The sequence below is a fragment of the Chelonia mydas genome, chromosome 9, assembly GCF_015237465.2.
Source record: "Chelonia mydas isolate rCheMyd1 chromosome 9, rCheMyd1.pri.v2, whole genome shotgun sequence".
Lineage (NCBI taxonomy): Eukaryota > Metazoa > Chordata > Testudines > Cheloniidae > Chelonia > Chelonia mydas.
In genome coordinates, this window is record NC_057855.1 from 27,021,897 (window position 1) to 27,040,457 (window position 18,561).

General features: G+C 42.7%; 1 protein-coding gene across 2 annotated transcripts in view; it reads right to left on the reverse strand.

Moving 5' to 3' along the window:
* The window catches only part of MED12L (mediator complex subunit 12L), a 330,957-nt gene that overhangs the window by 229,725 nt on the left and 82,671 nt on the right, over positions 1-18,561 (reverse strand). For both annotated transcript variants that reach the window (XM_043522369.1, XM_043522368.1), the window contains exons 11-12: positions 10,928-11,059; positions 9,324-9,450 (exon numbers count right to left, since the gene is read on the reverse strand). In XM_043522369.1, coding sequence (XP_043378304.1) covers positions 9,324-9,450; positions 10,928-11,059 — 259 coding nt within the window. The remainder of the gene's footprint in view (positions 1-9,323; positions 9,451-10,927; positions 11,060-18,561) is intronic.

Here is an 18,561-nt window from a genome sequence, read left to right on the forward strand (position 1 = left end):
TTTCAGTTAAACATACTTATGTGTATCTGAGGGGGGGGAAAGGAGTTTAAAGAAAGAAAGAAAGAGAGAAAGAGAGAAAGAAAGAAACATCCACTTTTGCCAATGAGTTACCATTGGCTGACAAAGAATCAAGAATGAATAATCATTTTTGAAGGTGACTATTTTACTTAATTTGCATTTGTCACAGCAATACTAAAATTTTACTCCATATTTACTCCATATATCAAGCATTTCATGTTTGTAATCAAGCAGAGGTAGCAGAAAGTAGCTCTTTACCACAACTTCTTTAATAGGAAACAACACCTCCAGCTAGCCACAAATTCAACTCATCAACAAGTATTTGAAACCAAAATGAAGTTACACTCTAAAATCTGAAACTAGTTCAAAATACAACCATTGTTCTACAAACAGCAATAATTTGCTGTAACGTTAAGCAATTTACGGATGAACGAGTGAGTTTGCTAGGTCACTCCTAACTTTTGGCAAACAAACAAAGTCCTTCTATTTTTCACCCTAATGCACCTTTTATAAACTCTGTTTGTTGTAGTTCTCAATATAGTACACTATCACACTTACGTAGTTACAGCCCAGCTATGCTTTCACTTTAAAAATAGAACTACCAGAAGTGTACACCTGCAAAACTAAAGTGAAAATTTCAGTTAATTCCTGAATTGGGAAGGAAGCCAAAGCTCACTAAAAAATGTTTGCTATAAAATTAAAATAGTCTAAGTTTAAAAAAAAAAAATTGTTCGAAGGACAGAGAAAATTGCACACAGCTTCAAAAGTAGAACCCCCAGATGCAGAGAAGTGGTAACTCAGAGGAGTGAGAGAAGTATCTTTTAAAAAAGTACAATTATAGTATAGCCATTTTTCCTCTATTGATAGATACTATCTCCACAGTATTCTCATTCCTGGAGACTGAGTAGTTCACACAGTATCTCAAAAGTATTCAAGTACAATACATTCTGCAACAAGTTTAACAAGGAGGCCAGTATGCAACCCCACAAATACCACGCTGAATGATTTCAACATACTTTTGTTTTATGTTTCAGATAGAAAAGAGAAGGGAAGGAGAAGATACCTCAAAACACCAACAGAAAGGTCTAAGAAAACTGAACTTCACAAAATGAATAATTCAAAATTTAGCTCTCTCAAATCCCCAACATGAAAAAAAAAATCTCTAAAGAACAAGCGAGTTAGGCACCCCTACTTTGAGAACAGGTTTGTGTGACCCAAGGACTTCTTGATGCCAATTAGCAGAGGGCACAGGGATATATAAGGGTACTGGGATCACCAAAATAATGTAATGTAAGAGGCCTAGTGAAAGCATGTCACACTAGTCATCATAACTAATATGAAATGTATGTATTGTGACAAAGCTCTGTCCTTGCCTCCGTGGGTCCCACGTTTCCTGGCGGATTTCACTAGCCTCAGAGGCTCACTGTGACCCTCCACGTAACCCTCCTCTCTCTAGAGACAAGGGTCATAGTCTACTGAGCCATTTTCATCATAAGCCAGCGAGGGAGGTGAGGAGAAGTTATCCTTCCTTGCGCAGTCTCTGTTGTCTCCCAGCCTCAGTGATTAATCAGGGGACAAAGGTGCGGGGGGAGCCCGGGCCCATCCTCTACTCCAGGCTCCAGCCCAGGGACCCTAATAGTGTCAGCTATGGTAATGACCTTTTAGAAACATAACATGTACAATTCCCTGGGCTACTTCCCCCACAGCAGCCCTCACTTCCTCAAGCTCCACTTCACCCTTATCTCAGGGCCTCCTTCCTTGTGCCTGATGTGGTGTGTACTACTCAGCCTCTGCACCAGCGCAACTTCCTCCCATAGCTCCTGCCATGCACACCCTCCTGACTAACTGGGAGGCTTTTAACTAGTTTCAGCCAGCCCCTGATTGGCTTCAGGTGTCCCAATCAACCTAGCCTTCTCCCTGCCTTCTGGAAAGTTCTTAATTGGCCCCAGGTGTCTTAATTGACCTGGAGCAGCTGCCATTTCACTTATCCTGGTACTAGGGATTTGTTTAGCCTGGAGCTAATATAGCTATCTCCCACTACTTTTCCATAGCCATCTGGCCTTGCCCAGTCACAGTATGGAAAATACATGAGGACTTATGTATAGATGCTGAATATTATATTCTCTAGGCCTTGTCATTAAGAGCAGATCAATCAAAGATAGCATTCCTTGAGACAAACCTCCAGACAGAAGATGAGAGACACTTAACTCCCTGCTGGACCATTGATGTATTGTGTATCTTACAAAAGAAGTTTATTAGCATACTGAGTCAAATGCTCATGAAGAGTTTAGAGATTTTAGAAGGAAATCAACAGGAAGAGGTGAATAGTGGGGGGAAAGGGCCCTGTTTTCAGGTGAAGATCAAAGTTCTGGCCTGTTATATCTAGGGTGCAGATGAATCCCCGGGTATCCTTCAATCTGCAAAGACAAATGATATTTGGCTTGAACTTATGAAAGAAGGATCTCAGCCATCCTGGTTGAAAACACTGTGGGGAAGACTTGTGGTAAGCTACCATGTAGGAAGGAAGAATTTACTCACCTTATGCAGTAATTGCAATTCAAGATGTGACCTGCTGTGGGCACTCCATTTCAGATGCACATGTACCTGGCCTGCACATGAGTCCTGTGCCTCCTCACGCCAGACACCAAGGCTATGTAGGGATGTGGAGGTGAACCACCTTAAGTTCATTTTCCACTCAAACATCTCCATAGAGAACAGTCTGAAGCAGAAGGGAAGGGAGGCTGGGTAGTGGAGCACCCACAGGGAGACACATCTCAAAGCACTGCAGTTACTGCACAGGTGAGTAAATTCTTCTTTCATACACGACAGTTTACCACAGCATAGTGCTTTGAAAACGTACGTACTGAGGCCCACGGAGTAGCCCTTCGTATCTCAGACACCATTATGTTTTTAAGCAACACTATGGATAATAAATGCCTGTGGTTTTATAACAAGTGACAATACATCCAAATATCCATCTTGATAGTCTTTGAGCAGAAATCATAGATCTCTTGGATCCATCTGCAAAAGAGAAGAACAGTCTTGGTGACCTTCGAAATTGCTTGGTCCTACCCAAGAAAGAGACCAGATACTTTCTAACATCCAGGATATGAAAACATGACTCCTGAAGAGTTATGTGGCTTCAGGAAAATCACTGGTAGATTAATAAACTGATTAACATGGAACTACAAGAGATTCTTCAGTAAGAATTTAGGATGTGAGCGCAAAAAAAGCCTTATCCTTGAAGAATACCGTAAAACAGGTATCTGCCATCAAGGCACCAATCTCCCCAACTCTATGGGCCAACGTGATGGCTACTAAAAAGGCCATCTTCACAGATAAATGGAGTAAAGAACAAGTTTCCATAGGATCAAATGGATGTTTCATAAAGTAATTGTTCACCAGGTTCAGGGCCGGCTCTACGGTTTTTTGCTGCCCCAAGCAAAAAAAATTTTGGCCACCCCCCACACCCTTTTTTTTGGCTTTTCACGTTTGCACTTTGCAAAGTTTTTGTTTTCTTTTGTTTTGACTGTTTAAAATCTTTTAAAAAATGAAACCAGAGAATTTGTAGTTAGTGAAATAAAACAATTTCCTATTACTGTATTCATTTAATTTTAAGCATTGAGAAATGTTTGAGAAACGCTTGTCTTGGTCTAATCAACTATGAATAATTTACATTCTGAGTCCAACTTTTCAGTATAAAAGAATCTGACTTTTCTCAAAGCTGTATGTGTGTTTGAAAGAATAATTTTCCCCATTTTCTAAATATATTCTCCTGTTTAGCACTTTCTTTACCAAAGTGACAGACTCTGCCAAGCCTATCGTTGTTCCAGTGCCACATTTCTATGCTATGCTAAGCCAGTCCTTCTGCAGGGAGTATTTCTTGTTAGTATGGCAAAGGAAAAAAGGTAAAGCACACACAAAATCTGTGGAGGTTCCTTTGCTCTGGCAGGAGAGGGAAAAAATAACAGGCAAATCTGGTTCACAACTGAGATCAGACTGATTGATTGCAGTAACAAAGCCAAGTAAAGTTTAAAATGGATTTAAAGTTAACAGTGTGGCCTTGTAAAAGACCATTTGAGCTTTTTGACTATAGTCTCTGGCTTTTGTCCTTTTGGAGCACAACCTGAAAGTTACTTGTTATCTGTATTTATTTTTTGGAGTTCTGATCTCAGAGCATAACTTTTTGAAGAATATATTGGTACATCTGTCAAAGAATTTACAGCTAGAGTGGAGGAGGCGGTGGCAGGGGCTGTGCACAAGGCTGCTCAGCACGGGCAATTATTGCTCCAGCTGTTTGGACAAAGACACAAAATCCTAAGATGGGAAAGGGTGGCGGATTTGGCAGCCCAGGAGCAGCAGCTGCATTGCCTGCCCGGAGCTGGGCTAGTGCGGACTGAGCTGGCGAGCTCGGGGTGACTGGGATTCCCGCCCCCCTCCCTCCCGCAGGAGGCTGGCGCTGGGCAGAGGCGTCAGGCACCTGCCCGGGGATGGGCTTGGCCCGAACACTGCAGCCCCAGTGCCACTGGAGAGGAGAACCCTCGGATCTGCTTCTCAGCTGGGCTTCCTGCTCCGGCAGCCAGGGGCTGCTCCCAGGAGGGGACCCGCCTTTCCCTGCATGTGCCCGGATGGAGCTGGCGCTGCTGCCCAGGTCTAGCCGCCATCTGCTCCCCCAGTGCCCAAGCCTGTGCCAGGGCGCAGCCACCTGACAGGAGCAGCCCACGGGCATGGGCTTGCACCCAGGCCACGCTGGTGCAGCTACCTGGTGTTAGCCCATGGGTCGAGCCGCTGCCCACGACTAACCAGCCTCCTGCGCTGCCCATGTGCTCCAGCCTCCGCCTGGGTGGCACCGCCACCGCTGATGGCTGGGACTAGCTGCCTCCTCCCCCAGTGGATGCTGCCGGGGAGCAGGCGGAGCCCGCAGCTGAGGAGGGGGGGCTGCTGCGTCCGCCGGAGCGCCTGCCAGTGCCCTCTGCGCTCACCAGCATGCTTTACTTCCAGATGGTGATCATGGCAGGGACCATGAGGCTGGCTTATTACTTCGAGTACATGGACACTTTCACGGTCAACGTGCAGGGCTTCTTTTGCTAAGAGGGCTCCTACCCAGGGCTGGCTCTAGGTTGCCGCCCCTGGAAACGTGCCGCCCCAAGCACGTGCTTGCTTTGCTGGTGCCTAGAGCCGGTCCTGACCAGGTTCATGTCCCAGGTCAGGGTGCGATCTTTTGTCTGGGGGGTAGAGCGTCCCCAAACCCTTAATAAACCTACATGATATAGCATGAGCAAATATGGAAACTCCCTCTATAGCCAGAAGAAAGGATGATATTGCAGCCAGATTGACCTTAATTGAGTTCACTGATAATCCCGAATTCTTCAGATCCACCAAATAATCCAGGATGACAAAGAGGTACAGCTTCAGGCAGGAAGCAGCAATGACAGCATCAATGAGAGAATCTCTTCCATTTCTGCAGGTAAGTAGCACAGATTGACTTCTTCCTACTACTCAATAACACCTGTTGCACTTCCTCAGTGCAGGAGGATTCTTCCCACAAACCATCCAGGAACCACACCTAGAGGCAGAGAACACCTAGATCGGAGTGAAGCAACCCACATCCTGTGAGAGGAGATAAGGAGTGGCGAGAAGCTTGAGCAGTGGATGGATACATAGATAAAGCATGTAAGGATACTAAGCTTGTCTCAGACAGGTTGGTATTATTAGGATAAATCCTGTGTCAGTGGAGTTGGAGGAAATGCATACAACAGATCATTCTTCTGTCCCCCAAAGAGTTGCATCCCAGATCCCATCTTTAGCAGAAAAGAGAACACTTCTTGTTCCTGAAGGTGGTGAAGAGATCCACCTCCAGCAGACCCCATCTTTGGAATACATTGTAGAACACTTGACAGTTTAGCTCCCATTCACAATCCTGTGAGAAGTGTCTGCTGATGACATTGGTTGCAGTGTTCTGAATGTCTGGGAGGTGGCATTGTATCTGATGAGCTATGCACGAGTTCCACAGCTTCAGTGCACAGAGGACCAGGGACTTGTTCCTCCTTGCTTGTTGATGTAAAAAGTGCAGAACATGTTGTCCGTCATGACCCTTATTGATTTGTCCATGATCAGAGGTAGGAAATTAAAGCAGGCGTTCCTGAGAGCCTTGGGCACCAATAGATTGATGTGGAGATTGGTCTCCTGAGTTATCCATCTGAGTTGTAAGAGCATTGAGATGAGTTCCCCATCTTAAGTGTGATGCATCTGTTGTTAAAGTTAGGGATGGAGTTGGGCAGCAGAATAGAACTCCTGCGCAGACACTAAGTTGATCTTTCCACCAGTCCAGGGAGTTCCCCACTTAAAGAGGACCCATCACCTGTCTAGCGAAGATGTGTCTGACTGGAAAATAGGTTGTTCTGAGCCAACCTTGAAAGCTATGGAGAGGTAGCTTTGTGCGATCAGTCTCAAAAGTACAAGCTGCCATGTGTTCCAAGAGCTGAAGATAGTTCTTTACAGTGGTCTGATGATTCACATGAATTGTCCATACCAAACCTAACAAGACAACGAACCTGTCTGAGGGAAGGTAGGCTCTAGCTGTCAACGAGTCCAAAGAAGCCCCTATAAACTATGTTCTTTACAGGGGTTAATGTGGATTTTCTCACATTTAGCTGGGACACAACTCTTGGAATGGAGCAAGAGCAGTTTGGATTGGAGAGAGCACGGCTTCATAAGAATGGTCCTTGAGTAGCCTGTTCTGAAGATACGGGAAGATGAAGATTGCCTCCTGTCAGAGATAAGAAGCCACTACCACCAGAACCTTGGAAAACACCCCTGGGGCAAAGAATAGACCAAAGGGAAGCACTTCGTATTGAAAATAATCCTGGCCTATAGTGAATTATAGATATTTCCTGTGCAAAGAGTGTACCACTATATGGAAATACAGATCTTGTCGGTCAAGGGCCAAAAACTAATCCCCCTTCTCAGTGAATCATGAGCCATGAAAGGTGGTGGAAACATAACCATTTCATCTGGTGACGAGGATGAAATGGATGTTTGAGGGGTAATCTCCTTATCCACACTGGCATCAACCCTGTTCCTCACGTCTCTTTCCTGTGGGGTGAACTGGTTGGGGAGGAGAGGACTGCACAACTCTAGTCTCCCTTTGAGATAGTACTTGTGGTCTGGAGAATTTCTGTTGGTAAGCAGCTCAGGGACCTCAGTACTGCCATCAGGGAAGTGGGGGGCATATGGGAGTGGAGGTGACATACAGGGCTGGTTCCATCAACCTTGATGACAGTCATGATCTTCCCTGCAACTCGAAGAATGGATTCCTGACAGGATGGGGGGGGGAACACAACCCTGAACTGATATAATGGAGGCTGACTGGAAGTCTCCTTCATTCTCCCCAGAAAAATCCAATGTAGGAGCCCTAGGGTACAGTAGAAGTCTGGAGATCGAGGTGTTGGTACAGAAAGATGCTCACTACACATGAGAGTTGGGGATTCCAGCTCATCCATCATGGAGAGGTCCCTCAAATATCTAAACTCTTGCAGTACGGAGCCGGTACCGATGCAGCAGCCAAGGACATAGTAGCCAAAGCTGATGGTACTGCTGATCGCAGGCGTAGCGATGTAGACACCAATGGAGAATGGCATAGTTGCTTGCTCGTTAGCAAGGGTGCCAAATGAATAAGTGCCAAAAGCACGACCGAGCTTGACAATAGCAGACCAGAATGCTTATGCTTGCCCTCCTCCCTGGTAGAGGGGACTGAAGCCCTGTTGGAGCCATATGTCTCCCTCAAGCTCCAGGACTTTCCAGATCTTCCGGCACTGGAGGAGGAGTCCTTTGACTCAGTGGTACCAAGCTAAGTGGTCGAGGCTTCAGAGATTGTAGATCTTACAGGCAACCTAGGCTTTTTTGGAGCAGGCTCCTTCAGAAGAGAATCTGTACCCCACTTTTTGGGAGCCCTCTCAGAAGCCTCCTATGACTTCCCCTTCTTAGGAGCCCTGCATCAAGAGATAAGGGGAACTGGATCTGTCTAGAGACAGATGTATGGGGTGTGGGCTCCTGACCTGACTCAGAGGCTGGTTGAAGTGAGCACTCCTCACTAACAGTCTGAGCTTAATCTCCTTGTTCTTTCTTGCCCTGGAATTGAAAGCTAGACAGCAATTGCACTTCTGGGTGACATGGGGCTCCCCCAAACAATGGACACACTTAGAGTGGCCATTGCTCACAGGTATAGCCTCTCAGCAGGAGAAGCAGTGTTTGAAGCCTGGCAAGCCAGGCATGCCTTGCCAGAAAGACAAGGCTCCCCAACGAGAAAGACGGGGGGGGGGGAGGATATCCTTTCACTACTAACTAACTAATTTTAACAAACTACTATAAAAAGAATACGAAATAGCCGAGGCACACTCAAGGCAGGCAAGCTAGAGCTCTGTCTCAGGCCAAGGAGGTAGAGAAGGAACTGGGGGCTGTTTGCCCACACATCCACATATGGTCTCTATGTCCAACAGGAGAAGCCCAGAAGAGCAGCCCCTAGTGACAGGAATCCAACATAACATCTAAAACAGCAAAAACAGTTCGCAGTCCCTGAGACTGTAAACACCGAGAAGTGTTTGCCCTGGGTAGTCCTCACCAAAATGAGACCATTAGCACCTAAATGCAGATTTTATAACAAACTTATAACACAATTTCCTGTTGCTAAGGGAGTACATTGCTGAAGGACTGTACTATGTATGTTTCTACAAAACATTTATAATCTCCTTCATGCAAAAAGTGTCAGCAGTCCATGTACTTGCCAGGCTTCTGAGTCAGGAGAAACTGTTATGAAACATCATAAAGGAGTTTCATTAGACTAAGAAATTTTTGATGGCTACTTAGCATGCCCACTAAAAAAAAAAATTAAAAAAAATCCCACTTGCTTATAATCTGACCAATTTTCTTTTCAAGTTAAGCACTGAGAACTAATTATATACCAAAGTCAGCCATTTTGAATTCCTCATGAAATCAATACTTTATATTATGTATTATGCATGAAAAGTGTATCTTTCCCATCCTAATACTGCAATTCAAACATGGATAAAAGGAGTTTGCTGAAGTTTTCCAAAAATTCACCTTTGGGCACAGAAAGCACAGGAAGATTTCAGCACAAAAATGAAACATTTTGGAAAATTATGATGATGTGAAAATGGGTGGAGGGGATCATAATGGAAACTGCAAATTAGCAGCACATGGTCTGACAAAGCAGAATAAATTCAGCAGCTGGACACAAGACCAATTGCTCTGGTCCTATTTTGGAACAGAGATGAATTAATACTTACATAATGAGGGAGCCTGTGTATCTAAAAACCTCAGTAGGACATTCTGAAAGACAGGAAGGCTGGATCCAGGGAGAGAAGCTGAAGAAATAGATTCTTTTTCATCCAGCACTTCTGACTCACCACATCTCTACACAGTGGGGGAAAAAAACCAATTAGCATATCATGCAACTCTAAATGTGACAGTGTTTCTCTTTCTTCTCACAATGTAATATCCACCCAAATCCCAGAAATCCCACTGAAGCACTACTGAAATAAAGCATTTTCCCACCTCTGTCTACCTTCAGTACTTCTAAAGTGCTTATTTAAGAGTTATATAATAATTATGGAAAAGATGTACATGAGAATTGGATAGAACCACCACTTGTATAAAATGTTATAGTTAGAATGTTTTAGTAAAATTCAAACAAACTTAATTTTCTGGATTGATTACACAAACAGGCTATAATTACAGCTTTAACAAAGGAAATTAATTTTCTTCTTTTGCGTGCATTACCCATTACTGGTGTAATGGGTTCTCCCTTCCCCTCACTGCCTGGCTGCAGGGCAGGAGGTAGCTTGAAGGAGCACAGGGCGTATGGAGAGTGAAAGTAAAAATACGTTTGTGTGTATGGTGCTATCTGTAGCCAGTTCCGGTGGAAGAAGCACTTCTATAAGAGTACTCTGGCTGCATTAAAAAGACTGTTGCATCTTAAATCAATACAGTCTTGCCTCCTACTTTTGGATACCCCTTATGCTAAACTTTGTTAGTAGGACCATCTATTGAAACAGTCTGTTCGACATGGCTTAAAAAACACAGTTTACACTGATGACCATTAAAAAGTCAATATTTACCAATGGGCTACCACACCACAGGACCTGAGGTACTCAATTATTAGATTAACAATTAACTGAAGTACCAATGGCATCTCCATTTGATCTCCAATGTGGAGAGGGTTTAATTTTATAAAGAAAAAGAGTTGTAGAGGAGCTAAAGAAATATTATGAGCCAAATGTCAACTGATGTAAATTGGCTTAGATCCATTTATCTCAATAAAGACACACCTTTTACACCAGCCAAGGACACAGCCCTGAGGCTATTTGAAACAGTTTCGCTGTTCTCTCAGATTCAACGGAAAAAAACTTAGGCAGTTTTACATAATGTATGGTTCTCTTTAAGACACATTATTTTGGTTCAGAATTGACCACTTGGTTTGTAGAATTCTCCAGATTTTGTAGGCCATCAGAGCACAATCTTTAGTATGCATAATCATGCACCTGTCAACCCAGTTTAACACACTACTTTCTTCAAGGGACAATAGATGGCAAGCCTCCACACACAGTACTATATATAAACTCCTAATACACAAAAGCAAACCATGACAGGAAAAATAAATAGTAATGAAGCTAACTGAAGCTAGTTTAAGGTTTATTTTTATTCAGAAGCTTCTTTATCATTCAAGTTAAGACATGATTCAAGAACCATAAATTGGTGGCATAACATCCAATTTGCCAAGTCTGATTTAACAGTTTAAAAACTTTATGTTGTATCAAGCTAATTTCTCCTCAGCTGCTCATTTTAAGTGCACTGGTAACATATTATTCTAAAATGAGAAAGAATAACTTACTTCTGCCTCAATTTCTGCTTGCCTCTTCTCCAGGAGTTTTGCCACAGCCATCGCCCTGTGTTTGCCAGATCTTTTACAGCTCACAGCCCATTCACAAAGCAATGTTACCACAGCTTCATCATTAGGGGCAACCTGTTCAAAGGAGAAACAAAATAGTCATTTCACTTCCACAGGAATAGCACTGCTTATTTATTTGCTGGCTAGAACCAGCATGGAACCAGGCTGCTGGTGGTGATGTACTTTGTACTAGCACTCTGTTTTACCCACGTGAAGCAATTTTTAGAAATTACTGATGCATGTGTATGCACATTTTATCTTCAAAGGGGATAAAGTGGGTGTGGGAGGGCATAGTGGCAGCAGAAGAAGGAAGCAAGGGGCACAACAGAAGCATCAACAGATATAGGGGGATATACTGGGGATAACGGGGAAGAGGAGGGACAACGGTAACTAATGAACAAGGGATAAGTGAATCTGGGGCTGGGTGTAGCAGAGCACCCCATATTTCAAATTTTATATAAATTTCATGCCTGTCATATGCTGATTCAATGCATGTTTTATGTAATTTGTTCCTCAGCTTTGCGCCTCACCAACGTAGACAGGTCTGGAAGAGACAGGGAGGTCTGTACTTTCCCCACCCCCTAGAGAAGAGTAACCCTGAGAGCTCCCACCCCCAGGAAGAGAAAGACAGGAGAAGTCGTTCGTCCCCATTCATTAAGAAGAGCACACCAAGGGTCCCTCCTTGTTCAAATCACTAAGTGTTGGAAATAGCCCTGTTTTCTTCTCTTCAGTATGTCAGGGGAAATAGAAAATAGAAGGCCCAGACTTTTCCTCCAGCTTCACCACAGACCAGTGCTAGGTGGGAGGCCTCTTAAAGAAGGGATTGTTTGTGAACAGAGGACCACAGAACTTTAATGGGGAAGGGAGAGAGGGAAGAACCTCAGCATGTTCAAACAAATATCTACACTTAGTCAAATACTGACCTTTTGGAGCACCTGATAATTAAGATACTCGTATTAAAATAAACTTAAAATCAATTGGAATACACACAGCAGCCCCCTGGCTTCTCTGAAGCATTTTATATAGAATTACTCTAAATGCTGGCAAGTACTTTTGAATAAGGACTGCACTTCTCAGAGACTCTGTAATACATGTAAGCAAGAAGATCTGAAAATATTTTCATGCTTAATTGACATGGAGTTTTTCACCCTAGCCCCCAAAAAGGGACTTTCCCCACACATGTAAGCAGCTTTGGTTTGGTTCCTGGGATGTATATTGATCAGCATTGCCCATTTTTCTTTTGTCAGCAGAGTACAACTAGCAAAAATCCTACACATAAACAGAGTTGTCAGAGAAAGCAGATTAGTGTGTGTCACATCATCTAAAGAATCATAATAGAATATGCGATGGTGCACCCCATAAGGCTTTATGGAAATATGCTTATGAACGTATATATGACATAACTGGAATATATTTTATGCTACATATGCCATGTAACATATCTACGTAAAGGTTATGAGCTACTGAATATATTCATCCTATTCTATGCATGTGTCATTGTTGTATTCAAAGTTATGAATATTGGCTGTATACTTGTTTGATTTTAAATAGCCTTAGTAAGGCATTTGGTCAGCTTCTTTGGAAAGGAATTTGCAAGTTAAGTGCCCAGTCAAGAAGCACTTAATGGACATGGATCTTGGAAGGCTCCAATCCACATAAGAAGTCTACTTGAGGTAGCATGTGAACCATGTGAAGGTAGCATGTGAACCATGGCTGCTACCTGTAAGTTTGAGTCATGCATGGACATGTGACTTTTCCATGAGACTCCAAAACTTCATCGTGTAGCTTGAATTCTACACAGGGGGATGGAGGGGTATCCACCCACAAGACAAAGTCTATTTAAATCCCTGGGAGACACCTCCATTTTGTCTTCAGCTGGCTCAAGAGATAGCCTCTCCACCCCCAAAAGATACCTGAAAGAAGCTGGAACAAAGGATAGTAACTACGGGGGGAGGGGGGGGGTGAGTGATTGCTGGACCCAGACTAGAAGGAGACTAGTCTGTAAAAGGAAGCTTACTGGAACACCTCTGAGGGTGAGGTTTTATCTGTATTCAGTTTTCTTACTGTATTAGACATAGACTTGCATGTTCTATTTTATTTTGCTTGGTAATTCACTTTGTTCTGTCTGTTACTACTTGGAACCACTTAAATCCTACTTTCTGTATTTAATAAAATCACTTTTTACTTATTAATTAACCCAGAGTATGTATTTATACCTGGGGCGGGGGTGCAAACAGCAGTGCATATCTCTCTATCAGTGTTATAGAGGGCGAACAATTTTTGAGTTTATCCTGCATAAGCTTTATACAGGGTAAAAACGATTTATTTGGGGTTTGGACCCCACTGGGAGTTGGGCATCTGAGTGTTAAAGACAGGAACACTTCTTAAGCTGCTTTCAATTACGCCTACAGCTGTTAGGTGACGTGGTTCAGACCTGGGTCTGGTTCAAACCAGGCAGGGCACTGAGGTCCCAAGCTGCCAGGGCAGGAAAGTGGGGGCAGAAGTTGTCGTGGCACATCAGTTGTCAGCCCCAAGGGGGTTTCTGTGATCCAGCACACCACAAAGTAGATCACTAAAATGAGAAATTGGGATTTTAGCCATGTTTTAAAAGGTTGACAGATTTATCAAATTAATATCAGAGAAAGGTATTTTAAAATGTTGACAAGTTAAATATTGAGCCTGTATCCTTTGGGGATTGGATTCTGCCATCTTCTAGGAAGAAAACTCAATGTACAGAACAATCTGATTTTACTATTTTCTAGGCATAAGCAAGAAAAGTAATCCAGGTACCAGCAACAGGTTAATGAAGATTTCACAATCTAAAAGAACTATATACATGAGGTTCTCGTTACATAGTGAGACATCAGCCATGGAAAGACACTTTGTTGGAACCCCAAAGATGAACAAAGAAACAAAAAACATGCTGCTTTTATGAAGATCACTGTATTTCCTAAGCAAGCTAAAAATCTTACAGCATGACTTACACGTTGTAAACAAAGAGTCAGACCTTAGCTATCTACTGTATGCGTATCATATTTTAATATTAAAGTCAATTTTATTTTGTTTAACTTCATTTTTATTGTGGTTTTCTGGATCTTTAGTCCAGTACCAAATAAACTTTATGCTCAGTTCCATCTATTTTAACTGAAGCATGGACCAGTCATTTGGGACAAGAGGCGTTGGATGCTTCTGAGGAAAGGAGACGGATTTCTGTCCTTAAAGAAGTCAGAAAGAGAAAAATTAAAGGCCTAGAAAACCTGTCAAAGCTACTGTGGAGTCCATGTCCATCACCATACTGTGCTGTGATGAAGCTGGCAGAAGTCAGTTTGGGCAAAGGGAGAGTCCTAAAACCCAGAGTGGGCAAGGTGTGGTTACACCCATGTAATCTGTAGCCAGCTGATAAAACTGAATTGTCTCTGCTAGAGTGGAAGGATGCAGTTACCAAGGTTATTTCCTGTTTATACAAACCGCCACACTGACCAGATGAGGTAGGTTGATTTACCTAAATATGTTAAAAATTAACCTCAACTCTCCCAATATTAAAATTTTTTAAAACATTACTGGTAAGAGCCATTTGCATTTGTCCATATAACATTTGGTCCAGACTAGTTTTAAAAGTCTACATACTTTCTGTTTCTCGTGAGAGACTTCTCAGAATAAGAGCCTACTCTATTAGGAAATGTCCCCTGATTAGAGCTTGTCAACTGCTCCCACACCCCACCCTGGATCAGACTGTGGAGGTGGTGCTGGGTTTCTCTGCTCCCATCCCTAATACTGCCAACCCCTTCTGCCTCCCCCTTCCCATTCCTTCTCCTCTTTGGAACACCACTATAACCAACTTTTCCCTTCTGCTGTCATCTACAGTCCACTCCATTCCTCCCCTTCAGCCTGATCCTCAGGGGCTTCAGTTTCCATACTGATGACCCATCTGAGCCCTTCGATGTATGTTTCCTCATCCTCATGTCTTCATTCAACCTGCAGCCCGGGTTCAACTCTCCCATGCACTAAAAGGACCATTCACTCAACTGCATCTTCACCAAGCACTTCTCTCTCTCTGTTGCCGAGTCACTCCTCCTCTCTGATCATTTGGTTCCTTTCAGAATTGACCGTCAAGCTCCTTCTCAATCCCCTGTCACTCAGTCTTTTCCATGACATCTGGTCAATCAGCACTGGTGACTTCTCATCTGTTCTCAGACTCTCTCCCACACTAATATGGTGATTTATTTACTTCATGCTTCAGTCTTCTCCACTCTTAACTCTTTGCCCCTTTCTTCCATCACAAGATCCACCTTGCCACCCGCAACATCAGTTTCCTCTGTTCCTGCTCTCACTCTTCAGAATGTGTCTGGCAGAAATCCTATGACCAAGATGATCGCCTTCTCTCAAACTCATACTCTCCTCTTTCAGTTCTGCCATCTTCCTAGCTAAACAAAGAATGGTTACTTACCCTACTATAACTATGGTTCTTCAAGATAATGTAGTCAGCATGAGTGCAGGTGCAGCCTCACGTGCACAAGACCAGAATGTTTTGATTAGCAATGTCCATTGGGCCATGCATGCACTGTATGCCTCTTTGTTGTCCCATATGAGGGCATAAAGAACAGGGTGACTGCAACCCTCCCTCGGTTCCCTCTTACTACTGGTGTTACTGAAGACTCCAAAAAGTAGAGGCACAGAATTTTGTCGGCTGGTTTCCTCCTCTCACCCCTTCATTTGCCCCACACACCACATCTCATCTCCTGATTATCATTGTGCCCACTCTCATTCCTTCCCTTCCTCTTCTCCTTAACCTCTCAGCCTCCTCTGGTTCTTTCCCCTCACGATACAAACATGATCTAGTCTCTCCCATCTTAAAAAAAACCCAAATCCTTCACCAACTCCTGCCCCATCTCCCTTCTATCTCTAAGCTTATTGAACACACTGTTTACAATTGCTTCCTTGAGCTCCTCTCTTCCAACTTCATCCTAGACCCTCTTCAATATGGCTTCTGCCTCTCATACTCCACTGAAACTAGTCTTGCCAAAGTCTCTAATGACCTGTCCCTAGACAAAGTGGAGACCAGTGCTCCAGCCTCACACTCCTTGATCTGTCAATCACTTTCAACACAATCAACCACTCTCTTCTTCCTGAAATCTTGTTCTCCCTTAGCTTCCATGATTTGACTCTCCAGTTTCTCCTCCTACCTCTCCAATTGCTCCTTCAGAGCATCTTCCTTCCTACCTTGTGTTACTTCCTCAAGGCTATGTTCTTGGCCCCCTTCTCTTCTCTCTCCCTCTTCAGCTGATCTTTGGACAATCTCAACAGCAAACACAAATTCTACTACCATGTCTATGCAGATAAGTCACAGATCTACCTCTCTACTCCAGACCTGTCTCCTTCTGTCCATACTAAAAATCATAGTCTCTCGGACACCTCCTTGTGGATGTCTAGCTGCCAGCTCAAGCTAAACACTGCTAAAACAGAGGCCATAAACTTCCCCCCAAAACCCATACTGCTTACCTCTTTTCTTGATCACTGTGGACAACACCATCATCCTACCTGTCACTCAGGCCTGTAATCCAGGTGTCATCTTTGACTCGGACTTATTTCTAGGAATGTGCTCAAATCCAGGCAATACCTAAATCTTGTCAGTTCTTTATGTATAACATCTCTATGATACAGCCTTTCCTATCCATTCACACAGCTAAAACACTCATCCAGATTCTCATCACACCATGCCTCAATTACAGAAACATCCTTTTCTCTGGTATTGACAAATGCAACCTTGCACCACTCATATCCATTCAGAATATTGATGCAAAGATAATTTTTCTAGCCAGTCACTTTAACCATGTCTTCATTGTCTCTTTGCATCCATCCACTGGTTCCTCCTTCTCTACTGCATCAAACATAAGCTACTTGTCTTCACTTTCAAGGGCCTTCACAGCCTATCCCTACCCTACCTATTAACTCTCTTTCAACATCAAGACATCAACTCCTGCCTCCATCACCCACTTGTTAAATTTTCAAACAAGGACCTTTGTGCTTTCGCCCATGCTGCCCCCATGCTTGGAAGGAGCTCCTCATAAATATCCACAAAGCTACCTTATTATCTTCCTTCAAAACCTCTTTTAACTCTTCTTTTCTGTAATGCCTACAAAAAAAAATGTAACAGTTAGGCCACTGCCATGCTGAGACCACTGCCTATCATACTAACCCACGTTGTCTCATTTCCTTACACTCCCCCAATCTGTCTGTCAGTGCCCACCTCTTGACTTGTCTCAGACTTAGACAGTAAGCTGTCTGGGGCAGGGACCATCTTTTTGCTGTATCTTTATTCAGTGCCTAGCCCTATAGTAATACAAATAAATAATAAAATAGGGTTTTCTTCCCCCACGGAAATTTTTGCTTTTTTGTCCAAAATTGAAATATATAATGAAAATCTTGGACTGAAATCTGAAATACTTCTGTCTGAAAATTGCCCCATCAGAGTTATAGTTTGGGTGCCTAATGCTTCCCATAGAGAATAGCAACATGAGGCAATGAACCTATCACTCCCATAAGACGCTGCAGCAGCATATCTAAACAGAAAAAAATTGTATTGATGAAAAAAAATTAAATTCTGTGGAAAGTAGAGATCATGAAAAAATTAGTTAATCCAATTTTCCATTAAAAAAAAAAGTGTGTAAACAAGAACACCTAGCAGGAACACAGCATATCACCTTGCTCCTCTCTCCATAATAAATATGTTTAATTTGGCTAAACGTTGCTCAAAGAAATACCTCCAGAACCATAATTACTTGTGTTGCTCATCTCAGAATTATTTCCAGTTTATCAGCATCTTTTTAAATTGAAGTACCCAGAAATGAATGAAATATAATAGCTACTAAATCTCCAGTGACAAATAAAGGAGGATATCGCTGATCTCTGATGTGACACCTCCGAGTACTGCATCACAAAACTACACTAGTTTCGCTTTAAAATAATTTTAAAATCCACTCTCCTCTCACAACAAGCTCATATCCAATTTTCTCTCTCTATCATGCCATGATAGAAAGTTGTAATAAAAAAAAAAAAGAAAAAACAACTATTTACTAAATATCTCCCATCACATTGAACATCTTCATTTTAAAAATATTTTCCCCCTCAGATATTGCCTTGAATTTAGATTTTGGTCATTCCTCCCCATATTTTTAACTTTTCTGCATCTATACAGTGTATACTTCTACTACCCTGCCTTCACTTAGTGTTTGAAACACTCTGAATTTAGCATAATCTGCAAATTAAATAAGTGGGCTCTTTACATCTTCCTCTAGATTATTAATCAATATTATGTTTGAAGAGTTTAAAAAGTAAAAAGGCTAACATACATGAAACAGCCAGAAAATAAACACATTTTTCAGAGCTATTAAAAGTTACAGACCTCCAAGCACTGAAGATTAACTGTTTCAGGATTAATATTTTTAAGAGAGATGATTATTTGCATAAAAGCCATACACCTACAAAAACTATGCTATGTTACTTACTGAATGGAACATTTTCACATATTACATTTGTGCTCAAGCAGGGCAGGCCAGAAAGAGAGATTAAACAGTTTA